Here is a 23385-nt window from a genome sequence, read left to right on the forward strand (position 1 = left end):
CCCCTCTCCGTCTCCCTCCCTCCCTCCCTCCGTCTCCCTCCCTCCCTCCCCCTCTCCGTCTCCCTCCCCCTCTCCGTCTCCCTCCCTCCCTCCCCCTCTCCGTCTCCCTCCCTCCCTCCCCCTCTCCGTCTCCCTCCCTCCCTCCCTCCCCCTCTCCGTCTCCCTCCCTCTCACTCCCTCTCCGTCTCCCTCCCTCTCACTCCCTCTCCGTCTCCCTCCCTCTCACTCCCTCTCCGTCTCCCTCCCTCTCACTCCCTCTCCGTCTCCCTCCCTCTCACTCCCTCTCCCTCTCCCTCCCTCTCACTCCCTCTCCCTCTCCCTCCCTCTCACTCCCTCTCCGTCTCCCTCCCTCTCACTCCCTCTCACTCCCTCTCAGTCTCCCTCCCTCTCCCTCCCTCTCCCTCTCCCTCCCTCTCCGTCTCCCTCCCTCTCCGTCTCCCTCCCTCTCCGTCTCCCTCCCTCTCCCTCCCTCTCCCTCTCCCTCCCACTCCCTCTCACTCCCTCTCCGTCTCCCTCCCTCTCCGTCTCCCTCCCTCTCCGTCTCCCTCCCTCTCACTCCCTCTCACTCCCTCTCCGTCTCCCTCCCTCTCCGTCTCCCTCCCTCCCTCTCCGTCTCCCTCTCCGTCTCCCTCCCTCTCCGTCTCCCTCCCTCCCTCTCCGTCTCCCTCCCTCCCTCTCCCTCCCTCTCCGTCTCCCTCCCTCCCTCTCCGTCTCCCTCCCTCTCACTCACTCCCTCTCCGTCTCCCTCCCTCCCTCTCCGTCTCCCTCCCTCTCACTCACTCCCTCTCCGTCTCCCTCCCTCTCCGTCTCCCTCCCTCCCTCTCCGTCTCCCTCCCTCTCCCTCCCTCTCCGTCTCCCTCTCCCTCCCTCCCCGTCTCCCCGTCTGCCTCCCCGTCTCCCCGTCTGCCTCCCCGTCTCCCCGTCTGCCTCCCGCTCCCCGTCTGCCTCCCTCTCCCCGTCTGCCTCCCTCTCCCCGTCTGCCTCCCTCTCCCCGTCTGCCTCCCTCTCCCCGTCTGCCTCCCTCTCCCCGTCTGCCTCCCTCTCCCCGTCTGCCTCCCTCTCCCCGTCTGCCTCCCTCTCCCCGTCTGCCTCCCTCTCCCCGTCTGCCTCCCTCTCCCCGTCTGCCTCCCTCTCCCCGTCTGCCTCCCTCTCCCCGTCTGCCTCCCTCTCCCCGTCTGCCTCCCTCTCCCCGTCTGCCTCCCTCTCCCCGTCTGCCTCCCTCTCCCCGTCTGCCTCCCTCTCCCCGTCTGCCTCCCTCTCCCCGTCTGCCTCCCTCTCCCCGTCTGCCTCCCTCTCCCCGTCTGCCTCCCTCTCCCCGTCTCCCTCCCTCTCCCCGTCTCCCTCCCTCTCCCCGTCTCCCTCCCTCTCCCCGTCTCCCTCCCTCTCCCCGTCTCCCTCCCTCTCCCCGTCTCCCTCCCTCTCCCCGTCTCCCTCTCTCTCCCCGTCTTCCTCCCTCTCCCCGTCTCCCCCCGTCTCCCTCCCTCTCCCCGTCTCCCTCCCTCCACTCATTCTGAAATTAGTGAGTGCTTTTGCATGAAAAGGTAAGGCCATGACTACAGGGCCCGGAAGGGACCCGTTTCAGTGCCCATTGCTTATATTCTTTCAAAACATAGGCAGTATTGTATAAAAAGACCACATTCGTAACCACACAATCATACACATTTTGTTTTCCAATTCACCCATCAAGCAGGTATTTCAGTACCTCCAGGCAAGGTGCACTTTCCCACACAGGGAAAACTATGTTGTTCAAAGAGAGAGGAGTAAACAAAAGTATCACTTCACTGGTAAACACTGTAAAGTGGCACTAATGTGTTTAGGTGTAAATAAATCAATCTGGACATCTTGCAACCACTCTGTGTTGCTTTAATTCGTTATTTATTTTTCACATTTAGAATGTTTTATTTCTCTCCACCCGGAGGCTGCACTTGTGTCAGAGAAAGAACACGTTTCCAGCAAAAATGTTATTCTTTTTTGGATCCAGTTCACAGGGGAGCAAATAAACGCAAGGAGGAAAGAGAGGGTAATACCCGTTTCTTGAAGTCTCGGTTTTCACTAACTGAGGAGCGAGACAGAATGAGAGGGAAGACTGAGGCTTAGATGCCGTCACCGTGGTGTGCGCGCACAGTTTAATTTATGGGGACTTGGGGAGGCTGAAGAGGATTGCTTCCAGGCGCAGCTGTCTCCCTCGCTTAGAGTGAGGGGGCCCCTGGAGCGTGGGGGCCCCCGTACCGCGGTGGCTGCGTTATGCCCCTGGCAGCTGAGGCAGCTTCCCTTCCAGGGCACACACACAGCCCCACCCGAGTACTTCACAGGTCTTTAAGAGACCATTTGCATGATAAGAAGGCTTTGTTGTATTTCACCTCTTAGCGCCCCAGCTGCTCCACGTGTTTGCTGACACTGTTAAACAAACACCGGTACGATGTCTGCAAGGTCTGCGGGCCGCCAAGTAAGGCTTGCCGGGCCGCTGGCGGCCCGCGGGCCATACTATGATTACCCCTGGGCTAGAGACTTTAATGTGTATGACTTCATGCATGCAAGGAGGTCGCTAGCTCAGAAAACTCTACGTCCTTTGCCACTGCCCTGAGAGTCAAGCTCGCAGTGATAATCTTGTAAATTATCAACAGATGCGAGCAACTGGTGATAACAGACTCCACCCTCTGTTCCAGAGGGAAGAAAATAAATAGGATGGGTGTTGCGATGTAACTAGAGTTACAAAAACGTATGTTGAGTTTATGGATAATCTGAAATTAAGCACAAATGTGAATACAATACACGTCATGGTTATTTAACCGCCCAAAAACTACTATATCCAGATTTTTAATTTTTTTATTAAGAGCAGCCACATTAATAAAGGCAACTCATTTTTCTTACTTTAGTGTCCTTTTTGACTATTAGTTGGTCACTACTTGTGAAACAAAAAAAGCTACTACTGGGCAGGGCTATTCAAAGTATTTTTAACTTAGCCAAGCGCTTAGGACACACATCAGTCCCTGCCATGGTCAAACTGTATAATGCCAACTGCATCTTGATTGCTACTTATGGATCCAGTGTTTGGGGATAGGCTTCTGTACAACCACCTCAGATAGAGGAGAACAGATTTATGAGAAGGTTGTTATCCCCGCCCAATAATGGTGCTTCAGAGCTGGTATGTGAAAAATTGGGCATGCACTACATCATTGATACAAAACAGTTGGGCCCCTTGCTGTTAAAGCTTAACATTTGGACCAATCCGCAATCATATTTCAATCGACTTATCATGGGAGACTGCCTTGGGCTGGATTGTGCACTGTTAATATCCTGGCTAAAAAATGTAAAATTGAATTTTAAGGCCCTTGGAGGACCTGAGCTATTTGATCAACCTACAAGGATTACTGAACAGGCTGTCAAAAATCTGAAAAACATTACCAGACCTGCAGGTCTAAAGACTTGAATAACCTACTCAACCTAACTGTAACGCACTTGATTCAAACACTAGTCTCTAATTGTGTGAACATAGGCAAAAAAAAGTATTCACAGACACCTTTTTCTTAACTTCCACATATGAGACTACATTCAAATAGTTCAGGATGTGTACTGTACCAAAAAAACAAAAAAAAACTGATTAGCCTAAACATTCGCTCCATTTATAATGACAATCTAGCCCACATATATGGTACACATGACCCCTGACTTACCAGAGCTCACTGATAAAATTGTCATCAGGACGGGGAATGGAAATGTTTCGTAGTTCATATTTAAAAACTCGTTTAATAAATATAGTAAATATATCAGTAAAAGTAAGATGCAGCAGCACAGTCATTTGCAGACCTTTTACAATGAAATGGCCAAAACCTTTCCCACTAACATGCAGTTTTACTGATACAAACATGTATGTGTGGAATTCTGGTTTCAGCAAATATTTACCACTTCACATCACCAAATAATGTAGTCTTATTTGTTTTTATCATGTTAAAATCCATCTGTGCTTTTCTAACAAAAGAAATACATTTTAACATTTGCAATGTTCATTTACAAGCTATTACAAGCATTGAAATTCATAGCCTGACATGTGGCCTCTAACTTTAAACACAGAGCAAACCCAAGATTAAAAAAAGGATTTAAAAGGCATCTTTATTGCACATTCACTTTGTAAATGAGCAGAACCCCTCTTCTTTGCCAGCTCGCCAGACAGGACCAGTAGATTTAAACATAGCTTGACCTGATAAAACTCTTACTCGCTATGGCGAGTAGATTTCTCGAGGCCTGCTAAGGTTGACGTGGCCTGGACCAAGAACGCATTTGTCCTTTAGAAGTATTCTGGGAGAGAACCTGGAGCCTTGTCAAAATGTACAGACACACAAAGCTGATACAAACCACCAAGTTAGTTGAATCTTAGCTAGATAACACATAATAAAGATATCGTAGCTAGTTATTGACGAGGTTCAGGATAGATCTCAATCATTATTTATTGAAAATACCGCAGGCATGGTCAAAGGCTTCAGACATTGGCCCATGTTAGTGTGACAATGTTTCGACAGGATATTTTGCGTTCAAGTTCTGCCCTATGTATAGTATCTTAAGGAAACATTTTATCTGTCCAATCTTGAGAATTATGAATTTTAAACAGGTCAGACTGGCACTTTTGTGCCCGCAACATTTACTGTTGTTGTGTGTTTATCCAAAGGCCCATTGTGGTTTTCAAGCCTAATCATGCACGTTGTTGGCCACTTTGGTTTTGCACACGTTACTAAATACCATGCTTGTCTTTGTTCCACATTATACTCTCACACGGAACCAGCACGTTTTAGTATTTTATTCTTTTCTTGGGATTTAGTCTGAACAGTCTAGACAAGGTCAAACAATGCCCCTTGTTATTCTCTCATGTCAGACACTAGCACCTAGACATAAGGGAATGCTGCTGTTTTTGAATACGCATATCTTGTCATATAACGGAGGACAGGGATTCTGGAAATACACGCCCACAGAACAAAGGTCCTACGACGAGAGTGCAATGTGCAATGTCAGCTAGTATATAGAACATCCACCTATGCATACTTAGGTGCGGGGTCAGCTCGCTGAACTTTGCCACGGACGGAGGAATACTTTGGAGTTGGTCTTTATCCTGTTGCTGGACCGGAGGGGAAGTCGCACTGCCTGCAGAGAGGCCGCTGCGGAACTCGAGAGACCGGGACTGCGAGGACCAGGGTGCCCTCTGACAACCTTACTCGGCACACCTGGTGTCTCTTCCCGGTCCCGCCCCTATTGACTACATCAATCCTCGCGGCCCCCGCTTCGCGGGAGCCGCTCGCTGAACTTTGCCACGGACGGAGGAATACTTTGGAGTTGGTCTTTATCCTGTTGCTGGACCGGAGGGGAAGTCGCACTGCCTGCAGAGAGGCCGCTGCGGAACTCGAGAGACCGGGACTGCGAGGACCAGGGTGCCCTCTGACAACCTTACTCGGCACACCTGGTGTCTCTTCCCGGTCCCGCCCCTATTGACTACATCAATCCTCGCGGCCCCCGCTTCGCGGGAGCCGCTCGCTGAACTTTGCCACGGACGGAGGAATACTTTGGAGTTGGTCTTTATCCTGTTGCTGGACCGGAGGGGAAGTCGCACTGCCTGCAGAGAGGCCGCTGCGGAACTCGAGAGACCGGGACTGCGAGGACCAGGGTGCCCTCTGACAACCTTATTCGGCACACCTGGTGTCTCTTCCCGGTCCCGCCCCTTTATTGACCCCTCCCCCCAGTATAAGCCTACTCCCCGAACGCGCCAGCGGCACGCGCCCGGAGCGAAGACCGGGCAAAGAGCGGGCCGTTTGAGGCCGTTCGAGGACGGACGAGGGAGGGCGCGGGGCACCCCAGCCTGTCCGCAATCCATCACACACCAGGCGCTGCCGGTGACATTATGACCACGAGAGAAACTAGGAGCAAGAGTGCCATGGCGACGGGAAGGCCAACAGGTACTTTGGATACGTACTTTGCTAAAGCTGGGTCCCTTCTCGTGGATGAGATCTCCATTCTTGAAAGACGTATCTCCCAAGAAATAGACTGGGTGAGGAGATCCTCCCTGGGACCCATCGCGCACGTTGCCACCCCCGCCAAGTCACCAAATCTTACAACACTTCCGGCAGGGGGTGAAGTTGGGCTGCATGCTCTTCCAGACCTATCTGAAACTAACTGCTCCATCACCTCCTTTATTGATTGTGAAAATTCCGAGCATGCAGAGCTTAGCATCCTACCTCTCCCAAACTGTAAGGGCCCCTTAGTACACACCATTGCTGAGGTAGCTGTCATTGAGCAGACTATAAGCAATACCAAGGCCCAGACTCAGCCCACACAGCGGGAGAAGGAGGGAGCAATCCCGAAAATGGATAAAAGGGCCCACAAAACTAGGGGGGGTAATCCTAAAGCTACTAAAGTCAACCCTAGAGCTAGGGGAACTAAACAGGACATAGTTAGCAAAGGCCCGGTCTCATCCCGTATACACGAAGCCATCCACCAACATACCCCGGAAAAAAATCCTCCTAGCCAACAAAACGCTGCTGGGATGTATGATAGTATGTTCTCTGATCTACGCACTCTACTGAGGGAACTGCTTAATCCCCTAGAAGACCGTCTGGCCAACATTGAAATCTGCCTAATAGATTTGCGTAGGGGATTACTAGGTTTAGTATCAGACCAAAGAGCAGGTATGCACGCAGTAGGTGGGCACTCCATAGGGGCTCCCAATTTATCTAACTTACCTTCAAATTCCATCATCTCGTCCCCTGTACCCCTGACAGCCACCTCATTGGAAAATGTGCAGCCGGCTCCTTTCCCAAAACCCGCCTCTGTATTACCCCGCAACCACCAACCCGTCACAGGATCCACCAGTAGGCTGAACTCATCTGGTACGGGCTCTGGTCCTAATCAGGTAAAATCATCAAATGACGCAAGGAACCCTACAGATAGGCAAGACAGTCTACAAGATCGGCGCAAAGTGGTAAATCTGCCTCCTGAGGCTGCTGCCTATTCTGTTGTCCTGAAGGGAGTACCCCCGTTTGAGGGAACCGTGGTGGAACCATATGATTCTTTACACAACAAGGTCACTAGTTGGCTTAACACTCACAGGCCATTACCACCTAATACTAGGGGAGAAATTCTCATGGCTAGAAGAGTCCCTTGGATCGGCCACACCGATAAGAAATGTGTTGGTGACTGTATAATTGTAAATTTCAGGAACCCCAAAATTGTGTCCTATATTTGCAATTGGACCGGGAACAAAGGGTCTACATCTATTGAAGTGGTCCACCTGTCATATTTTTATCCTAATACTTTTAAGCCAATTTTGAACATTGACAATGGTTGGACCCGGGTTGGACCGGCCGCTGATGGCCGTAGAGTCAGGCCCACCCGTAATGCTTCATGCACAAACTTTGGTAACCTTTTCCATCCCAGTAGATACAGCTGTCTTGAACAGATAGATTGACTCTCTAAGGGTCAGGGGCATGGCGCATGCGAAATAGATATCGCCACTCAAGAATATGGTGCCCCCCAATGGGTGAACTTGACATCTACTAACCCCCACGGTCAAGAAACTGAATCATCTAAAATTAAAATTGTCCTGGGTGGCACTAACAACAAGCTAAAATTGTCAGTCCCATCGCATCATAAAGCAGACCCGATGGAATTATCTACTGAAGAAACATTCCTGCCCAGTCCTACGGCTGCACCATTGGATGCTGCCCCGCTCAAAAGTGCTGGAAGTGTCCCTGACCCGCTTGACATCCCCTTAAAGGTTCTTTCTTGGAATGTCGCTGGCATTGTCAATAAACTTGACACGAGCGACTGGGAGTCGCTGATAGCTACCAGCGACATTTGCCTCCTTCAAGAGACATGGGCAAGGGAACCACTATCCAGAGTGGGGTATGCTGTGTTTGAAATAAACGCGATTTGGTCAGGCAGAGGGAGGCCCTCCGGAGGGTTGGCGATCTGGGTGGCTAGTCACATTGGGTGTAATGCGGAGAGCTTACCGACGCGTTCGCAGGACATACAGTGTGTTCTACTCAGGTGGCCTAACGCTTCGAGTTTAGCAATAATCAATGTATACTCCCGTCCCACCAAGCTGGCCATGGAATCTCCCACACTTGACGATCTTACTTGCTTTTTGGCCACCCTCCCTAATGACTTTAAGATAGTCTTGGGAGGCGACCTGAATTGCCATTTTGAGCCCTTAGAAGGCCTTAAGGAAGGAGCCCTCGTTGCGGAAGACGACCTCTGGGGCGTACCGCGTTGTCAATCGCCATATGTCAAAATCTGGTCGCCCCTAGTAGTACAAATCCTGTCCTTAACGCTAAATTTTTCCCTAAGGGCATGTAATGGCCGCAGTACCTCAGATACTCCCTCCGCATGTACTTTTAACAGGGTGAACCAAGAATCCAGGTTAGATTACATTTTTGTAGATATTAGTCTCTGGCCCATGGTTCAGGATTTTAGAATAATACCAAGAACGGACAGTGATCATAATGCACTTGTGATGTATATGGCGCACCCTAAAGGTGCTGATCGATCACTCGCCGCTAAGCCCAACAAAGATCCCGGGAACTTGATAATTAGTTCCAATAGACGTAGGATCAAATGGGGGAAACTGGCGAGCTCCGAAGAGTCCCTGAGCAAGATTTTTCGGTTAGCACTCCCGAAGTTAATAGAAACGGACAACCTAATTTCACAGCCAAGAAACTTGGAATTCAATAAGAAATTAGCCCACATACACGAGGAATTGGTGGCCCTTTTGGGTGAGGTCTTTTACCCAGTGTTACCCCCAAGGAAAAATACAACTCGAACTCCAACATGGTATAATACATCTTGTAAAAGGGCTAAGTCCGAACTCCTGAAGTGTGTTAAAAAAGGATCGGATAAGAGCAAACTTGCTGAGCTTAGACGAATCTACAAGAAAACTATGGCAGCGGCACGAGCCGAATGGGATTGGAATAAATGGCAGGATTTAACATCAGCACTGGAAGCAAAAGATCTGAGGAAATTTTGGTCCCTGGTGAATACTGGTATGCCGGACCCCAAAGCTGCAATTGAGCCAAATATTGCAGCATCCGTCTGGGAGGCCCACTTTGGTCAATTATACCAGGAACCACCTCAAATTGATGGTGGGAGGGACACGATCTCTACTGTTGCTCCTGCCCCAGTACCAGCCCTGGAATTTACTCTCTCCGAGGTGGTCAATGTTATTCTAACCCTCTCGAGGGGGAAGGCCCCTGGTCTTGACAGGTTGCCTGGCGATCTTTTTCGCTCATACGCAGACATATGGGGTCCTTATCTCCTTACACTCTTTAACGCTATTCTGGGTGGGATGGAGATTCCCTGTACTTGGCTGGGGGCTGAGATAGTGCCCATTTTCAAAAAGGGTTCGCCTCTGCTCCCAGTCAACTACAGGCCAATAAGCCTCATAGATGTCCCCCAGAAAATTTACTCGCGCCTACTCCTAAACCACCTTATGGAGTGGATGGAGGAAAATAAAATTCTCAGCCCCTTACAAGCCGGCTTCCGGAAAAACACGTCCACCATGGACCAGATCTTCCGCCTCGTACTCCTATATTGGAAAACAGTGATCATTGAGAGGGGAAGGCTGTACATGGTGTTCGTGGACCTGAAGTCAGCTTTTGACCTGGTCCCCAGGAAGAAACTATGGGAGACATTAACGGGGCTGGGAGTTCCACCCCATCTACTAAATGCCATTATTAGGCTCCATGAAAACAACTTTGCACAGGTCAGGTATGGAAGGACGGGTGCGCTGACATCTAAATTCCCAGTTCATAGAGGGGTCAGACAGGGTTGTGTCCTTGCCCCGACCCTGTTCTGCCTCTATGTTAACAATGTAATTGCATATCTTGACAAGGTCCATGATAATGACGCCCCGTCTCTGGCCGGCAGGAGGGTACCGGCCATTATGTTCGCGGACGATACCCTCCTGCTGTCCAAATCCCCGATGGGGATTCAACGGATTTTAGATGGTTTTGGCCTTTTCTGTAGCCAACACGGCCTGGAAATAAACACAGGGAAGACCAAATTTATGATATTTAACCCTTCAGCCAATACTAGACCAAACCCATCCCTGAGTTCAGTTACACTGGAGAGAGTAAAAACCTTTCAGTACCTAGGGGTAACGCTGCATGAGAACCTATCATGGGAACCTCACGTAGCAATCAGTCGTATGAAACTTGCACAACTGTCCGGGGGAATTCTGAAGGTAGCAAATTCCTCCACCTACAAACCAATTAGCCCGGCAGTTGTAATGTACAAGTCACAAGCCAAAGCAGCCGCATCGTACGGTGGAGAACTCTGGGGATACATGGCGGGCACAGGAATCATTAATGCAGAAAACAATTTTTTAAGGCGTCTCCTGGCCCTCCCCCGAGGCACACCCCTTCTTCCCATATGGGATTACCCTCTATAAAAGAGGACCTGGAACTTATGCCATTAAGGTTCTGGCATAGGCTCTGGTCCACTGTTGAGCTTCTACACTATAGGCAAGAGCTTGTACATGTTATGAATCTGAATTCCTGCGACAAAATTACCTGGCTAGCCTCGATAAAGAAAGAACTCTATAGGCTGGGACTCCCCGAATTATGAGATGCGCCCGAGCAAGGCTGCCTCGGGGTCTCCCGCAAACGCCTTGTGGGTATATATAGGGAGCAACGCTATGCCTCCCTGGTCTCGGCATCTAACAAAGGGTCCCTGACTGATCGATTTTTGACTGTCAAGGACCAGTATCAGTTTGAGGGATTTATGGACATTATTTTTCCCATCCTATCCAGAAAATTGTTCATACAATGGAGGTTAGGGACTCTCCCTATTAAAATCTTTACCCACAACTGGTCAGTAAAGAATGATAAAATTTGTCCAGGCTGCCGCAACCATGATGAGGAAGAAACCCACATTTTGTTCTTTTGCCCAGCTTACAACAGACCTAGAAGATACTGGCTAGTCCCGCTATGCAGAAATCTGGGCATTAGGAGTCATCAGCAGGTGTACAGAATACTGAAAACGAACACTGATCCGCACATAGTGTTTGCAGTTGCAAAATTTTTAACGGCTATGTGGCACATAAGGTCTAATATAAATAAGAACTGTGTTGTTTAATGAATTCCATTGTTTAGATGTCCGTAACATTTGTACATTGATTTTACTGCTTTTATCATGCTTGTATTTTTAGTGACTGTTTTAAATTTATTGTGTGATTCTATCTTTTATGGCCTAATCGGCCGAAATAAAGACATTTTGGATTGGATATATATATAACCAATTTGTTTTAGTAGTACATGATGGGTTAGGCAGATCTGTCAGATAACATGACGGAGATTTTAATTTTATTAACCATGCTGATAACATTTGTTTTCTAATTGTGGTGCAATTATTGCATCTTAGAGCACAATAGTTTGAACGAACATTGCAAACTTCCTTCATGTCTCTTATCTTTTTAACAACAGATTTTATTGATTTTTCCATAGTACCAGATGGGCCGAGCCCAGCAAGCAAAGTAGATTTGAAATATATACTGTAAAATCCCTAGGAACTGTAGATTACCCCCCCCCCTGAGGTCTGCGGAACAGCAGACCAATGAAAACACCCCGCCCACCACCCCCAAAACGCACACCATACATACTTAAAATACATTATATGGACATGGCAATGCATGTCCGTGCACGTGTAGAACCATCACTTTACACTGGCAAATCATTCACCACCAGCCATTTAATAGGGTCTCGGGCAGGGTCTCTTTCTTATCTTATTGTGGACAAGTACAAGTGAGAGAGCGAAAGTGTGTGTCCTGTTAACGAGATGCCTGAGAGGAACAAGAGTGTTATGTTCTGGGGTGCCAAATCACTTTCTCTCTGGAAGGTTAGGAGGGCAAGTGAGGCACTATAGCTAGCTGGACTCAGGCTCATAGATCCGGATGTAGAATGGTGACTCAGTCCTCTACATACGGATGTTGTATGGTCCCAAGCATAGTTCCGTTCCTGAAACATAATCCCTAAAACACTATATATGAATACCTATTACTCTGCAGCCAGTTTCCTAGCAGGAGCAGTTAGAGAAAAAAAGAGAATTAGGCAACACAAGAGTATGTATTTTTTGATCCGATTTTGTGCATCTGAGTATTCATTTCCTATTTTGCATCTTATACTGTTACTTTTAATTGTACACTGGATTTTATAATGGCTGCATTTATGTTTTATTGGTGTTTGTAATGTTTCGTGCAAGTAATTTTTTCTTTTATTGCTAAAATCAATTATTTTTTTAATCCTGCTTTTATGGTCTGTTTGTACAGAATAAAGCTTGTGGATGTTGACCAAACAAATGGCCCATGTTTTAGCGTCACTTGTACCAATTCTGTATTTTTGATGGTGCTCACAAGACAGCTTGTTCCTGAAATACCTTCTTTAAAATTCATTGCTGCCTCACCTCCTATTTTATTGTCTGCTTTGTTCTGAAAGAATAAATTATAGCCATTAGGAACAGTTAGTAAGGAGTCTCGGATATATTTCTCAAAAAGCCACGTTTTAGAGAGAAGCAAGGCCTTGAGATTAACAATAATTGGCATCTCATACAATTCAATTTCATTTTAACCCTTGAGCGGGTGTTTAGAAAAGCTATGTTAATCTTAGGCAATGAACAGTATTAGTCAAAATGTCTGGAAATAATTTGCAGTTTGATGCATTATCTGCTAAATACCAGCCACTTTCAGGGTTATAACTGAGTCTTTAGACATTTAAATGATGAAATCTTGAAGGTTTCAGTTGTTCAGACCAGTATTTTAGCAAACCAGCAGAATGGCTAACCCTTCGTCCTGTCAGGGAATGGATGGTTGCAGACAGGCTTGCCTTTAGCATGCCACTGGCACAAACTGCTGCACAGACACAGCTGCTTGCTTAGTATAGCAAGTTGATTCAATGCGCATGCTCAGAGCAGCCATTCAAAAGCTGGAAAGAGATGCCTCCTAACATGAATATATTTAATATGACCAACTGACACACTGGTTATCGGTTATACTCTGTGCCCCAGTACAGCTCAACAACCGAAAGTCACAGATTAAAACAATTTAGATAATTAAGGAACGCTTAAAAAGGACAAAGGGCATAACATAAAATCTAACTGAAGTGCTGTTAAACAGCTTCTAAAACATGAAATGCCATCTGTCTTTCCACAAGAGAAAATGTTGACTATATAGCCAATGCCTGCAAACACAAAACAATTCCTATCTTAGCTCAATGTACACTTTTACCCTTACAAAAAAAGTACTGGACACCAGCTATATTTTTTTAAATCGTGCTAATTCCATCTAACAAGTGTAGAAACTGTGGTCATGAGATGGTAATTTTGAACATTAGTTCTTTGAATGTAAATATCTTGACTAATTATGAGATGGCATAATCAGTCATATAAAAGGACCCAAGATAAATATTGATTTAGGATTTGACATAACACTAGGCATTTTCACATCCCCTTCTGGACCATCACTTCCAGAACCAGCCCTCAGGGTTATATACATCTCATGTTGATCATAGCAACGCAATAATCCTCATGAAGTGGAACTATCCAAACATATTGCAATCCACACATGGTGGGCCTGGCTCATCTACCAATGACGACATCACAATACACTACAGTCTCTTTCCCATTAGAAACTGGAGATGTCCTGCTACCATTATGAGACCCCTTAGAGTAGGCTTCTCTAACGAGTAGCATGTGATCTACTGGAAGCTCTCTGGCTCCCTATAAGAAGTTCTCCTGAGCGAGGTCCATGCAACTAAATTAGATTGGTTGAATATATGCATAGTAGAACTGAGAAACAATTATTCAAGATGAAAATGTGTATTTTAAGAACCAATAAGCTGATGTTTGGAGAAAAAGTGATAGTGTTTCCAAAATAATTTTTAAAGCCGATATGCGAGTGATAAATCATGCAGCACTGGGGAGACTTATAACTAATATTGTAACCTTGGTGTAGGGGGCATTGGAGCTAGGGCTGTTATGCATTACCCACGGAGGTATTACACATTGGCAAAGCCTTTTTTCACATTACCACTGGAAACCGCGCCTGATGCACTGAGTTGATCACTGCTAGTAATTCTGCATATGGTGGCCAGTAATGTAACGTATGATGTGGTCACTACTGCAACAGTATTAAGATTAGTAGCTCTGGATGACTTTCGGTAAATATAAGTAGCTTTTACTACAGAAAATTTGGAGACCTCTGCCTTAGAGAAATACTCAAAGAAGGTGACCCTCCTCAATTTTACCTGCCTCAAAGCATTAGCACCACTATCCAGGGAATGACATTGTCCGCACACTGACCACTTTACAAAACACATCACATCAATATTGTTGTGCCATTACTATTGCATATTGTCAAGTCTTGTCGGTTGATCTTCCAGTCTTTACTTTTCTCACATTATCTTGGTTAACTTCTCTTCACAGATGCCGAATATGTTTATTTAATCTCTAGATTCATTCATAAATAGTTTGTTTCTTGGGGGGCGTGGCCGGGAGCGTCAAGATGGCGGTCGCACTTTAGGAGTGCTCTGGACCCCTCCGTCATCCGCACCTCATCCGTGCGATCAGGATATCCCTTAACCCCAGACCTGCTTACTTGACTGCCTAGGGCTCTGGAACCCTGTTTGGGCGCAACATTGGGAGCTTCTGGGCACCACAATCCGCCGCTGTACCGGGAGCCGGCCTTGGAGCCCACACAAGATGGCGGCCATGTGGTGGCGAGCCCCTGACCTGTCCTGGGCCTTGGACCGGCCTTGAGTCCCGGAGCTGCCGCTGTGAGGCGAGAGCGGGATCTGAACAGCCTTGAGCGCCGCGGGGATCCTGGGTCTGCCCAGCGTCCCGACGTTGACTGCTGCGTGGTGCGGGCGCCACGACCTGCTGTGCACAGAAGGTCGGCCTTGCGGCTGTTCGGAGGGGGCGGCCTGCAGCAGGGAGCATCCACTCCGCTTTGTGCCTTGACTCCCGGAATTGTCTTCGAGGCCGGGACTGCCTGCTGTGGTTGCTGACGGCAGATCTCCCGGAGCTGCCCGCGCTGTCCTGATCGGCCCTGCAGTGCCGGGCGCTCCACGCTCTTCCGGCACTGGTGAGTGCTTGACTGCATAGAGGGCTGGGGGTGGCCTGACGGGACCTAGTCTACCGTTGCACCGGGGGGCCAGCCTTGCGATGATGCTGCGATGGTGGCTCTGCGGTGGTGAACACTGGTGCGCTCCTGCTTTGCCCTGAGCCAGCGCCTGCCTGCTGTGTCGTACTGCAAGGGCTCTGTGGGCCTTGAGCGCTGCGAAGTCCCGAGTGAGGGGCTGTATCAGACATCCCCTGCGGCGCTCCTGGATTCTCACTTGCCTCCACTTTGGGATCTGACTGTGGCCTCTGAGAGGGGTCCTGACAGCACGGAGAGGACCTCGGAACGGCGACTACCAAGCCGGGTAGCGGTGCTCGGCCCTCCTGGGCCCCCTCCCATCCATCCTCCTGGGCCCCCTCCCATCCATCCTCCGGGCCCCGCTTGGTGTTGGGGCGCTCTTTGTGCATCCTGGTAGGGGGGCCCTTCGGGTGCACGTGTCTGGCAGCGGGCGCCTCTTCCCTCACCTTTCCTCCTCAGGAGTTGCCCGCCAGCATCTGCCCCGGTCCGGGCCCACGCTGCTTCCCCGGCTTGGTGAATTCCTCGCGGCCTAGTGGCTCGTGAATTCCTCAGAGGCCGACCACTCGACTTCACCGGTGAGCGTGGTGAGGGCCCGGGAGGTTCGGCTGCACTATTGAGCAGCGGGCTGGGGGGTGGTACCGGCACCCCCTCCTCTGGCCCTCCGGGGCAACCCTGTGTCCTGCGTGTCTTCTTCCGAACTCCCCGGTGAGGCATTGGGGTGTTTTGTTGGCACCGCGTCCTGGATAAGAGGGCCCCCTAATCCTCAGGGATCGGACCCCGCAACGCTGTCGGAAACAACTGGGCGCAGCATCTGGCGGGTGCATGCTCTGGAGTTCCCAACCTGCACGCCGGTGGTGCTTCCCGCCGGCTACGACCTTCTCCACTACCTTGGCGATATACAGGAGGTACAGGGACGCCGTGCCCCACGACTGATTGCCTGGCATTCCACGGACTTTGGGTCGGGCTGGTCCGCACACGGGGCCCCATCCTGGGTTGCTGATCTGTTGGGCCTCCATCTACTCCATTGGGAGGCTTCGCCCAGCATCCACCAGTGTCCCTACCGACGCCCCTGTTGCCATCTCTGGCCTTGCGGACTGGGCCATGGAAATCTTGGCTCAGCCTGGACCTGGCCCCCCCCCCTGCTGTATGCCTTTTCACGCGACCCCTATAGCTCCACCTGATGGCCTTTAGGGCTGGTGAGGGTTCCTAGCCCTCGTGTGGGGTATCCGCGGTCCCGGTCCACCCTGCCTGGTCCCCGAACTCTCGGCGGAGGTAGGACTACCCGTCATCCATGGGGAGGGACAGGGGCCTCAAGCACACACAGGCCCCCACACAGACGAAGATGGACCGGTTCACCACCTTCGACCAGGACCCCCCCTAGGCAGGCGGCGGCGGGGGCCCACCCCCCCCCCCCCCCACACCAGGACAGGGATCTGAACACCATTCTTCAGGCAATTAGTGCCTCACAGGCGTCCGTCGAGGGGAAAATTGGGGAAATCAAGGTGAACGTATCCCTCCTCCGGCAAGATCTCCGCAACGCCACCGCGCGACTCACGGAGGCCGAATCCCGTATATCCACAGCGGAAGACGACATCTCACAACTGAAGGAGCAGGTAGCTCACCTCCGCACCCACACCAAGGAACTCCACCGGCATGCCGAAGATAATGAAAATCGCGCACGTCGAAATAAGATTCCCCGAAGGGGTCGAGTCGAATCAGGTGGCCACCTTCGTCGAGGCCTGGTTTACATCGTGGATGCCTAAGGATGCTCTCTCTACTTGGTTCGTGGTTGAGAGAGCCCACCGTTACCTCGCACCTAAGCCGCCCCCTGAAGCTCCACCTCGCCCCATCATATTGAAAGTCCTCAACTTTAAAGACCGGGATGCCATTCTGCGGGCGGCTCGGGCCCATGGTCCCCTCAAGTTCCAAAATCATACTGTTATGGTATTCCCAGACTACACCAGGGAGGTGCAAGAAATCTGTCGTTCTTATATGGACGTTAAAAAGAAACTGCGCGCCCTGGGCCTACAGTACCAGCTTCAGTTCCCTGCACACCTCAGAGTCATCTTTCAAAGCAAAGCTCAGTTTTTCGATACGCCCCAGGTGGCATGGACATGGCTGACGGAAGAACGTCCCCTCCGCCAGAGGCAGGACCCGTCTCCGGGCCCCGCAGGCTCCCAACCCGTGGGGCCGCGGTCGCTGGGGCACCGGTGGCACACACACTCCCACAGGGGGCGCCGGTCTGGGCAGTGTCATCCAGGTCCTCGAGCATGACAGCCCATGGACTCCGAGACTCTTCCAGCCAATCGGGCTCTCTGCCCCACATCAGGCACCGATCTGTTGATGAACTACCTCGAATATCCTCATCGTCGACCTGGCAGGGCTCCCCAAGATCGACTCAGACCTTTCCCGTACTCCTACCCTCTGAGGTTCTACTGAGCTAGGTCTGCTGCCTCTCAGTCACTAGGTGCGATTCTCTACTGGTGAGGATCTTGAACGTTGGTAGAATTTCACGCTCACCTACCTGGTTCCATTGGCCGATCCACTGTATATCGGTCCATATGAGGGGTCCTCCACGCAACCAACCTGTGCGTTCTAGTTTGGTTACTGTTACAAGGGGGATTTGGGGGGGGTTGTCAGATACTTCTGTTCTTGAAGTGTAGGGAGGGGGGGAGAGTTTGGCACTATTTTTTCCCGTTGCTGTTTTTATTGTTTTGGTATTCCAGCTACCACGGATCAACTTGCGCCGACCCACCAGTGGCCAGGTACTATCTCATTGCACGTGCTCACCCATACGGAGGCAGGCTCCCACGTCCCTGTAGGGTTGCACGACCAAGATCCACGTTTCACCCACCAGTTCGGGCTGGACTGTTCCCATGAGGCACAGGGTCAGACTGATTTGCATATGGCCATGTCTGAACTGGGGTGGTGGAGTGAGCTAAAGAATGATGATGGATTAAACCCAGATCAGTTGACTGGGGGTGAGTGTTTGATTTGCTCAAGCGCTCCGTCCATCATACCCTTTGGTATCACAATTGTTCCAAGGGCATCCCTTCACGTTTTATCGTGGAATGTCAATGGTATCTTGGACCGGCTTAAACGTACGGCAGTCCTGCGCTGCGCGCAACGCCTTAGCGTAGACGTCCTCTTACTTCCAGAAACGCACCTAATTGTTGCCCCTTCCTGGCACGCTACGGGTACGACAGAGTGTGGAACTCAGGCTTCTCTAGGGGTTACCGCGGGGTGGCTATCCTCCTGAAACACACCTTGCCATTTCTACTCACACAGGTCTTTCACGACCCTCATGGCTGATCGGTGACCCTTTGCGGCTCGCTGGCCGGTTCCCCCTCAATCTTATGCCCATCTACTCCCCCTCCCCCGATGCTTGCCTTTACCCTTAAACACACTGCAGCCCTCCTGAATGCTTTGCCTCTGGGCCCCACTGTTATTGGGGGCGACTTTAATGGGCCTCGTTCCCGGCCATCGACACGACGCCCCTCCCTCCACCACTAGACTGGCGCAGGCGAAACAGCTACGGAGCTGGTCCGAGTCTCTGGGCCTCTGATGCTTGGTGCACCTGGCACCCCCGCACCACCCAATTCACCCACACCTCCGCATAGATGCGATTTTTGTCCCCTAAATTGAATGCTCTGGGATTTTAGATGTCCGTATCCTTCCTAGGGGGATTTCTGACCACTCCCCGGTGCTTCTTAGTACAGGGGCTCTCCCCTCCCTCGGCCACCAAACATGGAGAATGAATGCATGGTTCCTCCAAGACAGAAATTCAAAAAGGTGGTGGGGACGGAGCTCAAGCAATACTTTCTCGCCAATGAAGGTTCAGTGGCTTCTCCGGGTACCTTATGGGAGGCAGGGAAGGCTACCATTTGGGGTGTTGCAAAGGGTCAGCTTAGGAGTCGGAGACGGGCGCAGCTGCAGGAAATTACCTCACGGGAGACGCAGGCGCAGGCCCTCCGCCTTGAGCAGATCCTTTCCCTGCCCACAACGCGGTCCAAGTCAGACAACTCACTCACCTTCGGGCCGAGATCAAGCAGCTATCCCTAGATGCCGCTAAGCTCCTCTGGAGATCATAGGTGGAAAGAGTATATGGCTGGGGAGACCAAAACGGTACGATCCTGCATAGATTGGCCACATTTACCCAGGGCCAACCGCATCATCCCAGAGGTGGTGGACGAAGAGGGAGCGGTGCACAGCACCCCACTGGCGATGGCCCGCGTCTTCGCCCGCTATTACCGACGGCTCTATGCAGCGCGGACCCCTGGAAAATCACTCTCGGCCTTCCTCGAGCAAGGAAACGTGCGTCTCCCTCGGCTGAGTCCAGTCGCTCAGAAGGGTCTGGACCGCCCCATTTCTCAGGAGGAAATCGACACAGCAATCTCCCTCATCTCGTCAGGCAAAACCCCGGGCCCAGATCGCCTTCCTCAAGAATACTATACGCTGTATCGCGAGACTCTTGTACCCTGCCTGGCCAATCTATTTGAGGAAGCACTGGAGAAAGGTTCCTTCCCATCCGAGACTGACATCGCCACCATTGTGGTCCTACCGAAATCCCAGCCGCCCTCCCGTCACTGCGCGGACTAACGTCCCATTTCCCTTATTAACACGGAGATCAAGTTGTATGCCGCCATACTAGCTCAACGACTGAAGCCATATCTGTTCCTGCTGGTTCATCCAGATCAATGTGGCTTTATGCCCACGCGTGGGACCAGACACTGTCTTCGGAGGCTACAGCTGGCCCTAGCCCACCGGCACCTCCTCACTCCATACCTAGCACTCCTCCTTATAGATTTTGAAAAAGCCTTTGACTCGGTGGACTGGGCATACCTACTGGACGTGTTGGCCGAGATGGGGTTTGGACCCCACTTTAGGGCTCTGGTCCATGTCCTTTACGCTCAACCGCGAGCACGCGTGTTGGTCAATGGGGTGTTATCGGAGGCCTTCCCTATTATCAGAGGAACAAGGCAGGTCTGCCCTCTTTCACCCCTGCTCTTCGCCCTGGCAATGGAGCCTCTGGCCTCTCTGGTGCAGGCTGAGGATCGCATCCACGGCTGGGAATGGCCCAATACAGAAGCAGACAAGATTGCGCTATATGCAGACGATGTCCTGGTCTTTCTGGCTGAGCCAGCCGTATCGGGCGATGGTGTTTTCCGATCTTGCAGTCCTTTGGCCAAGCATCTGGTCTCCGGCTGAACCCAGGGAAGTTGGCACAGGTCCCACTACACCTATCCAGGGACTGCTACGATTGGCAATCCACCATACCGCTTCGGCATCAATCATTCAAATACTTGGGGATTTGGATAACCCTTCTTCCCGAACCGGGTTGGTATCTCAATGTTGCCCCATTGGTAAAGAAGGCTAAGGAAGACCTTCAAAAATGGAAGACACTGCCTCTGAATTCCCTGGGGAGGGTCGCCCTGTTCAAAATGAAGATCCTCCCCAGATTTTTTTACGTCCTTCAGAACGCCCCCTTCTGCTTCCCCAGAACCTGGTTCAGGGAACTGGACAGTCTCGCCACTAAATTTCTTTGGAGTGGGGAGGAGAGCGCGCTTGGCCTTGACCACCTGCCAGATCCCCTCCTTTGATGGGGGTATGGGGATGACACATCTGTATCTCTACTTTTTGGCTGTGTGTCTCCTAATAATCCACAATTGGTTCAACGGGGGTTGGTCCGACCCGGCCTATCGGCTCGAGCTGAGCGAATTAGGTCTACCCAAAATCCAATCAATGATGTACGGGGGGCCATTCCATCTCAGTTGCCTGATGCGACACGTTCAGTGCTGTTAGCATGGCGGGCCTCTTTATGCCACACTCGCTGGACGCATAGACTGACCCAATGCACACCCCTCTGGCAGGGAACTTGGCTCCACGAGGTTAGTGGGCTGCTGGGGTTTAAAATTGTGGGACCTTATTGGAATCGCGCAACTTGGGGATGTCTGGGCCAACGGCCACATGCATTCATTTCAGGAACTCCAGGCCAGCTACTCCCTTCACCCATCCCAATTCTATAAATAGCTGCGGCATGCCCTCCATACACATCACAGAAGAGGCTAGGCTCCCGGAGTGCAGCCCTCCCGAGGCACAAACTATGTTGGGTGACCTGGGCAAAGGGGGTATCTCCAGCATTTACCGCACTCTAGTCAATAACACTCCCACTTCGCTGGACAAGTTACGGAACCAATGGGTGGATTGGGTAGGCCCACTTGACGAGGCAGACTGGCGTGACGCCCTTATGGCGCCGAAGATTACCGCTTCGCCAAGCTTCGGCTGATCCAGCTATACTATCTGCACGCTGCCTACCTCACGCCCTTGCGCCTCCACCGAGCGGGTCTGTGCCCGGATGCGTCCTGTGCTAGGTGCGGCCACGCCCCAGCTTACTTTTTCCACGTGGTCTGGTCATGCCCCCACCTGGCGCGATTCTGGGGAACTATTGAGGAAGAGCTTACGGAGGTTCTGGGATGGGCGGTTCCCCATGACCCGCATCACACTCTACTGGGGATCACAGATGGGCTGGATGGGTCCAGAAACGAAAAGATATTCTTCAACACAGCCATGATTGTAGCTAAACGCGACATAGCGGCAGCATGGAAATGCCCTGACCCACCCGACCCTAGGAAGTGGCGTAGGGGGGTGGACTGGTGTGCGACCCAAGAAAAAACCCTATATGCGGCAAGAGGATGTACCTAGAAGTTCCATAGGATGTGGGGGAAATGGCTGGGTACTGTGGAATGACCGATATACTTTGTTCAACTCCTGTGCTTGTGTACGCCTTATGGGGCATGGAATCATGGGATGTCATGCTTCTGTAAATGTCTATGATGTACTGTGTTCCGTGCTTTAGCTGCTCTTTTTTTTTGTAATTTTTTCTCAAAATAATAAAATTGTTTATCAAAAAAATAGTTTGTTTCTTACAATAACCTATTAAAATCTAATATTTCTATTGTATACAGAGCCAGAAAACTGCTAGTTTCTGAATCGTGTTCCCCTGCTAGTTTCAGAATCACGTTCCCTTGCCCTATAACTCAATTTGTAGGACAAAAAATAGATGACCAGTTATTAACACCAGTAGGATCACAGCATAATTGCTATGAAAAAAAAACTCCGATATGTTTTGCCTTTTGGTTTTAATAAAGCACAGAGCCTATGGGGTTTGTAGGATGCTCAACATAGTACAGATCCCACTAAAAGCGCTCTCATCAAGAAAAGGGGCGTAGAAGAGGTCGCTCACAAATTAGTACAAAAATTGCCTCGAGTGCTGCATATGATTCACAGGCCATGTAATTAGGAATTACAAAAAGTTTCCATTGTGAAGATATTCCAGTCAACTACAGGAGAACCTGGGTGCTCAGATGTAGAGGTACCTTTTTCCTTTCTAGTATATTACTATTTTTTTGCACTGGCTATCAAAGTGAATTCAAAATACAATGCAAAGTTGCTATATAAACTTAAAAAAGTAAACATACAGCTTTTCCCTAATGATTAATCAGAAACGAAACACATTTATTAGTTAAAAAAGAAAAACAGACATGCTAAAATATTTAAATTCAGTGCAGGTAAATCAAGAAAACTACAACAAATTTCCTCTGGGTTAGTTAGCAGTGTTGCATTTTGTTACTCAGGTGCTTAAATGCTAGACTGTTGCGGAGAGTAAACATATTTGCATGTTAGCAAGAGATGTCCATCACGGATTTGGAAGTATTTAGCAAAAAGCATACAGTAGGTTTAAAAATCCTGTATCAAAAATAAGCTTTTTTCTAGGCAAAACATGGTTATGGTATTAATCTGTGATTGTCTTCTGAAACGGGTCAAGGAACTAAACTTCCAATATGCATTTTTATAACAGGAGTTAATGAGGGATTAAAATCTCCACGAATAAAAGGTTAGATCAAAACGAGATTGATGGCTTAAATTGTCAAAACTCTGTACACACAGTTCCATTGTTTGTTAAACACAAAATCAGAAATAGTCATTTATCTCTTTCTCTATGCAGACTTTCAGAACTCAAATCAAAAGATATGCAGATATTAACAGTTTTGTTAGACATACCATTAGCACATCACCACCTCCTAAGATCAGTGGAATTGACTCCGCCTGGATGTCTGTGGGGAGACTACAAAGAATGATATCAAGAATAATACAAATGAAAAAGCAATATTTACATAAATGAGATTTTGCAGAATGCACAAATGAAGATTCCCTGACAAGTG

At 49.9% G+C, this 23385-nt stretch overlaps 1 protein-coding gene across 1 annotated transcript in view; it reads right to left on the reverse strand.

The window, feature by feature from the left end:
* DDX1 (DEAD-box helicase 1) overlaps window positions 1-23385 on the reverse strand; it is a 287219-nt gene that overhangs the window by 212483 nt on the left and 51351 nt on the right. Inside the window, exon 3 of the mRNA XM_085610667.1 lies at window positions 23225-23288. Within this exon, the coding sequence (XP_085466793.1) occupies window positions 23225-23288 (64 nt within the window). The remainder of the gene's footprint in view (window positions 1-23224; window positions 23289-23385) is intronic.

This window comes from Triturus cristatus, chromosome 6 (genome assembly GCF_964204655.1).
Source record: "Triturus cristatus chromosome 6, aTriCri1.1, whole genome shotgun sequence".
In the NCBI taxonomy this organism is placed as follows: Eukaryota; Metazoa; Chordata; class Amphibia; order Caudata; family Salamandridae; genus Triturus; species Triturus cristatus.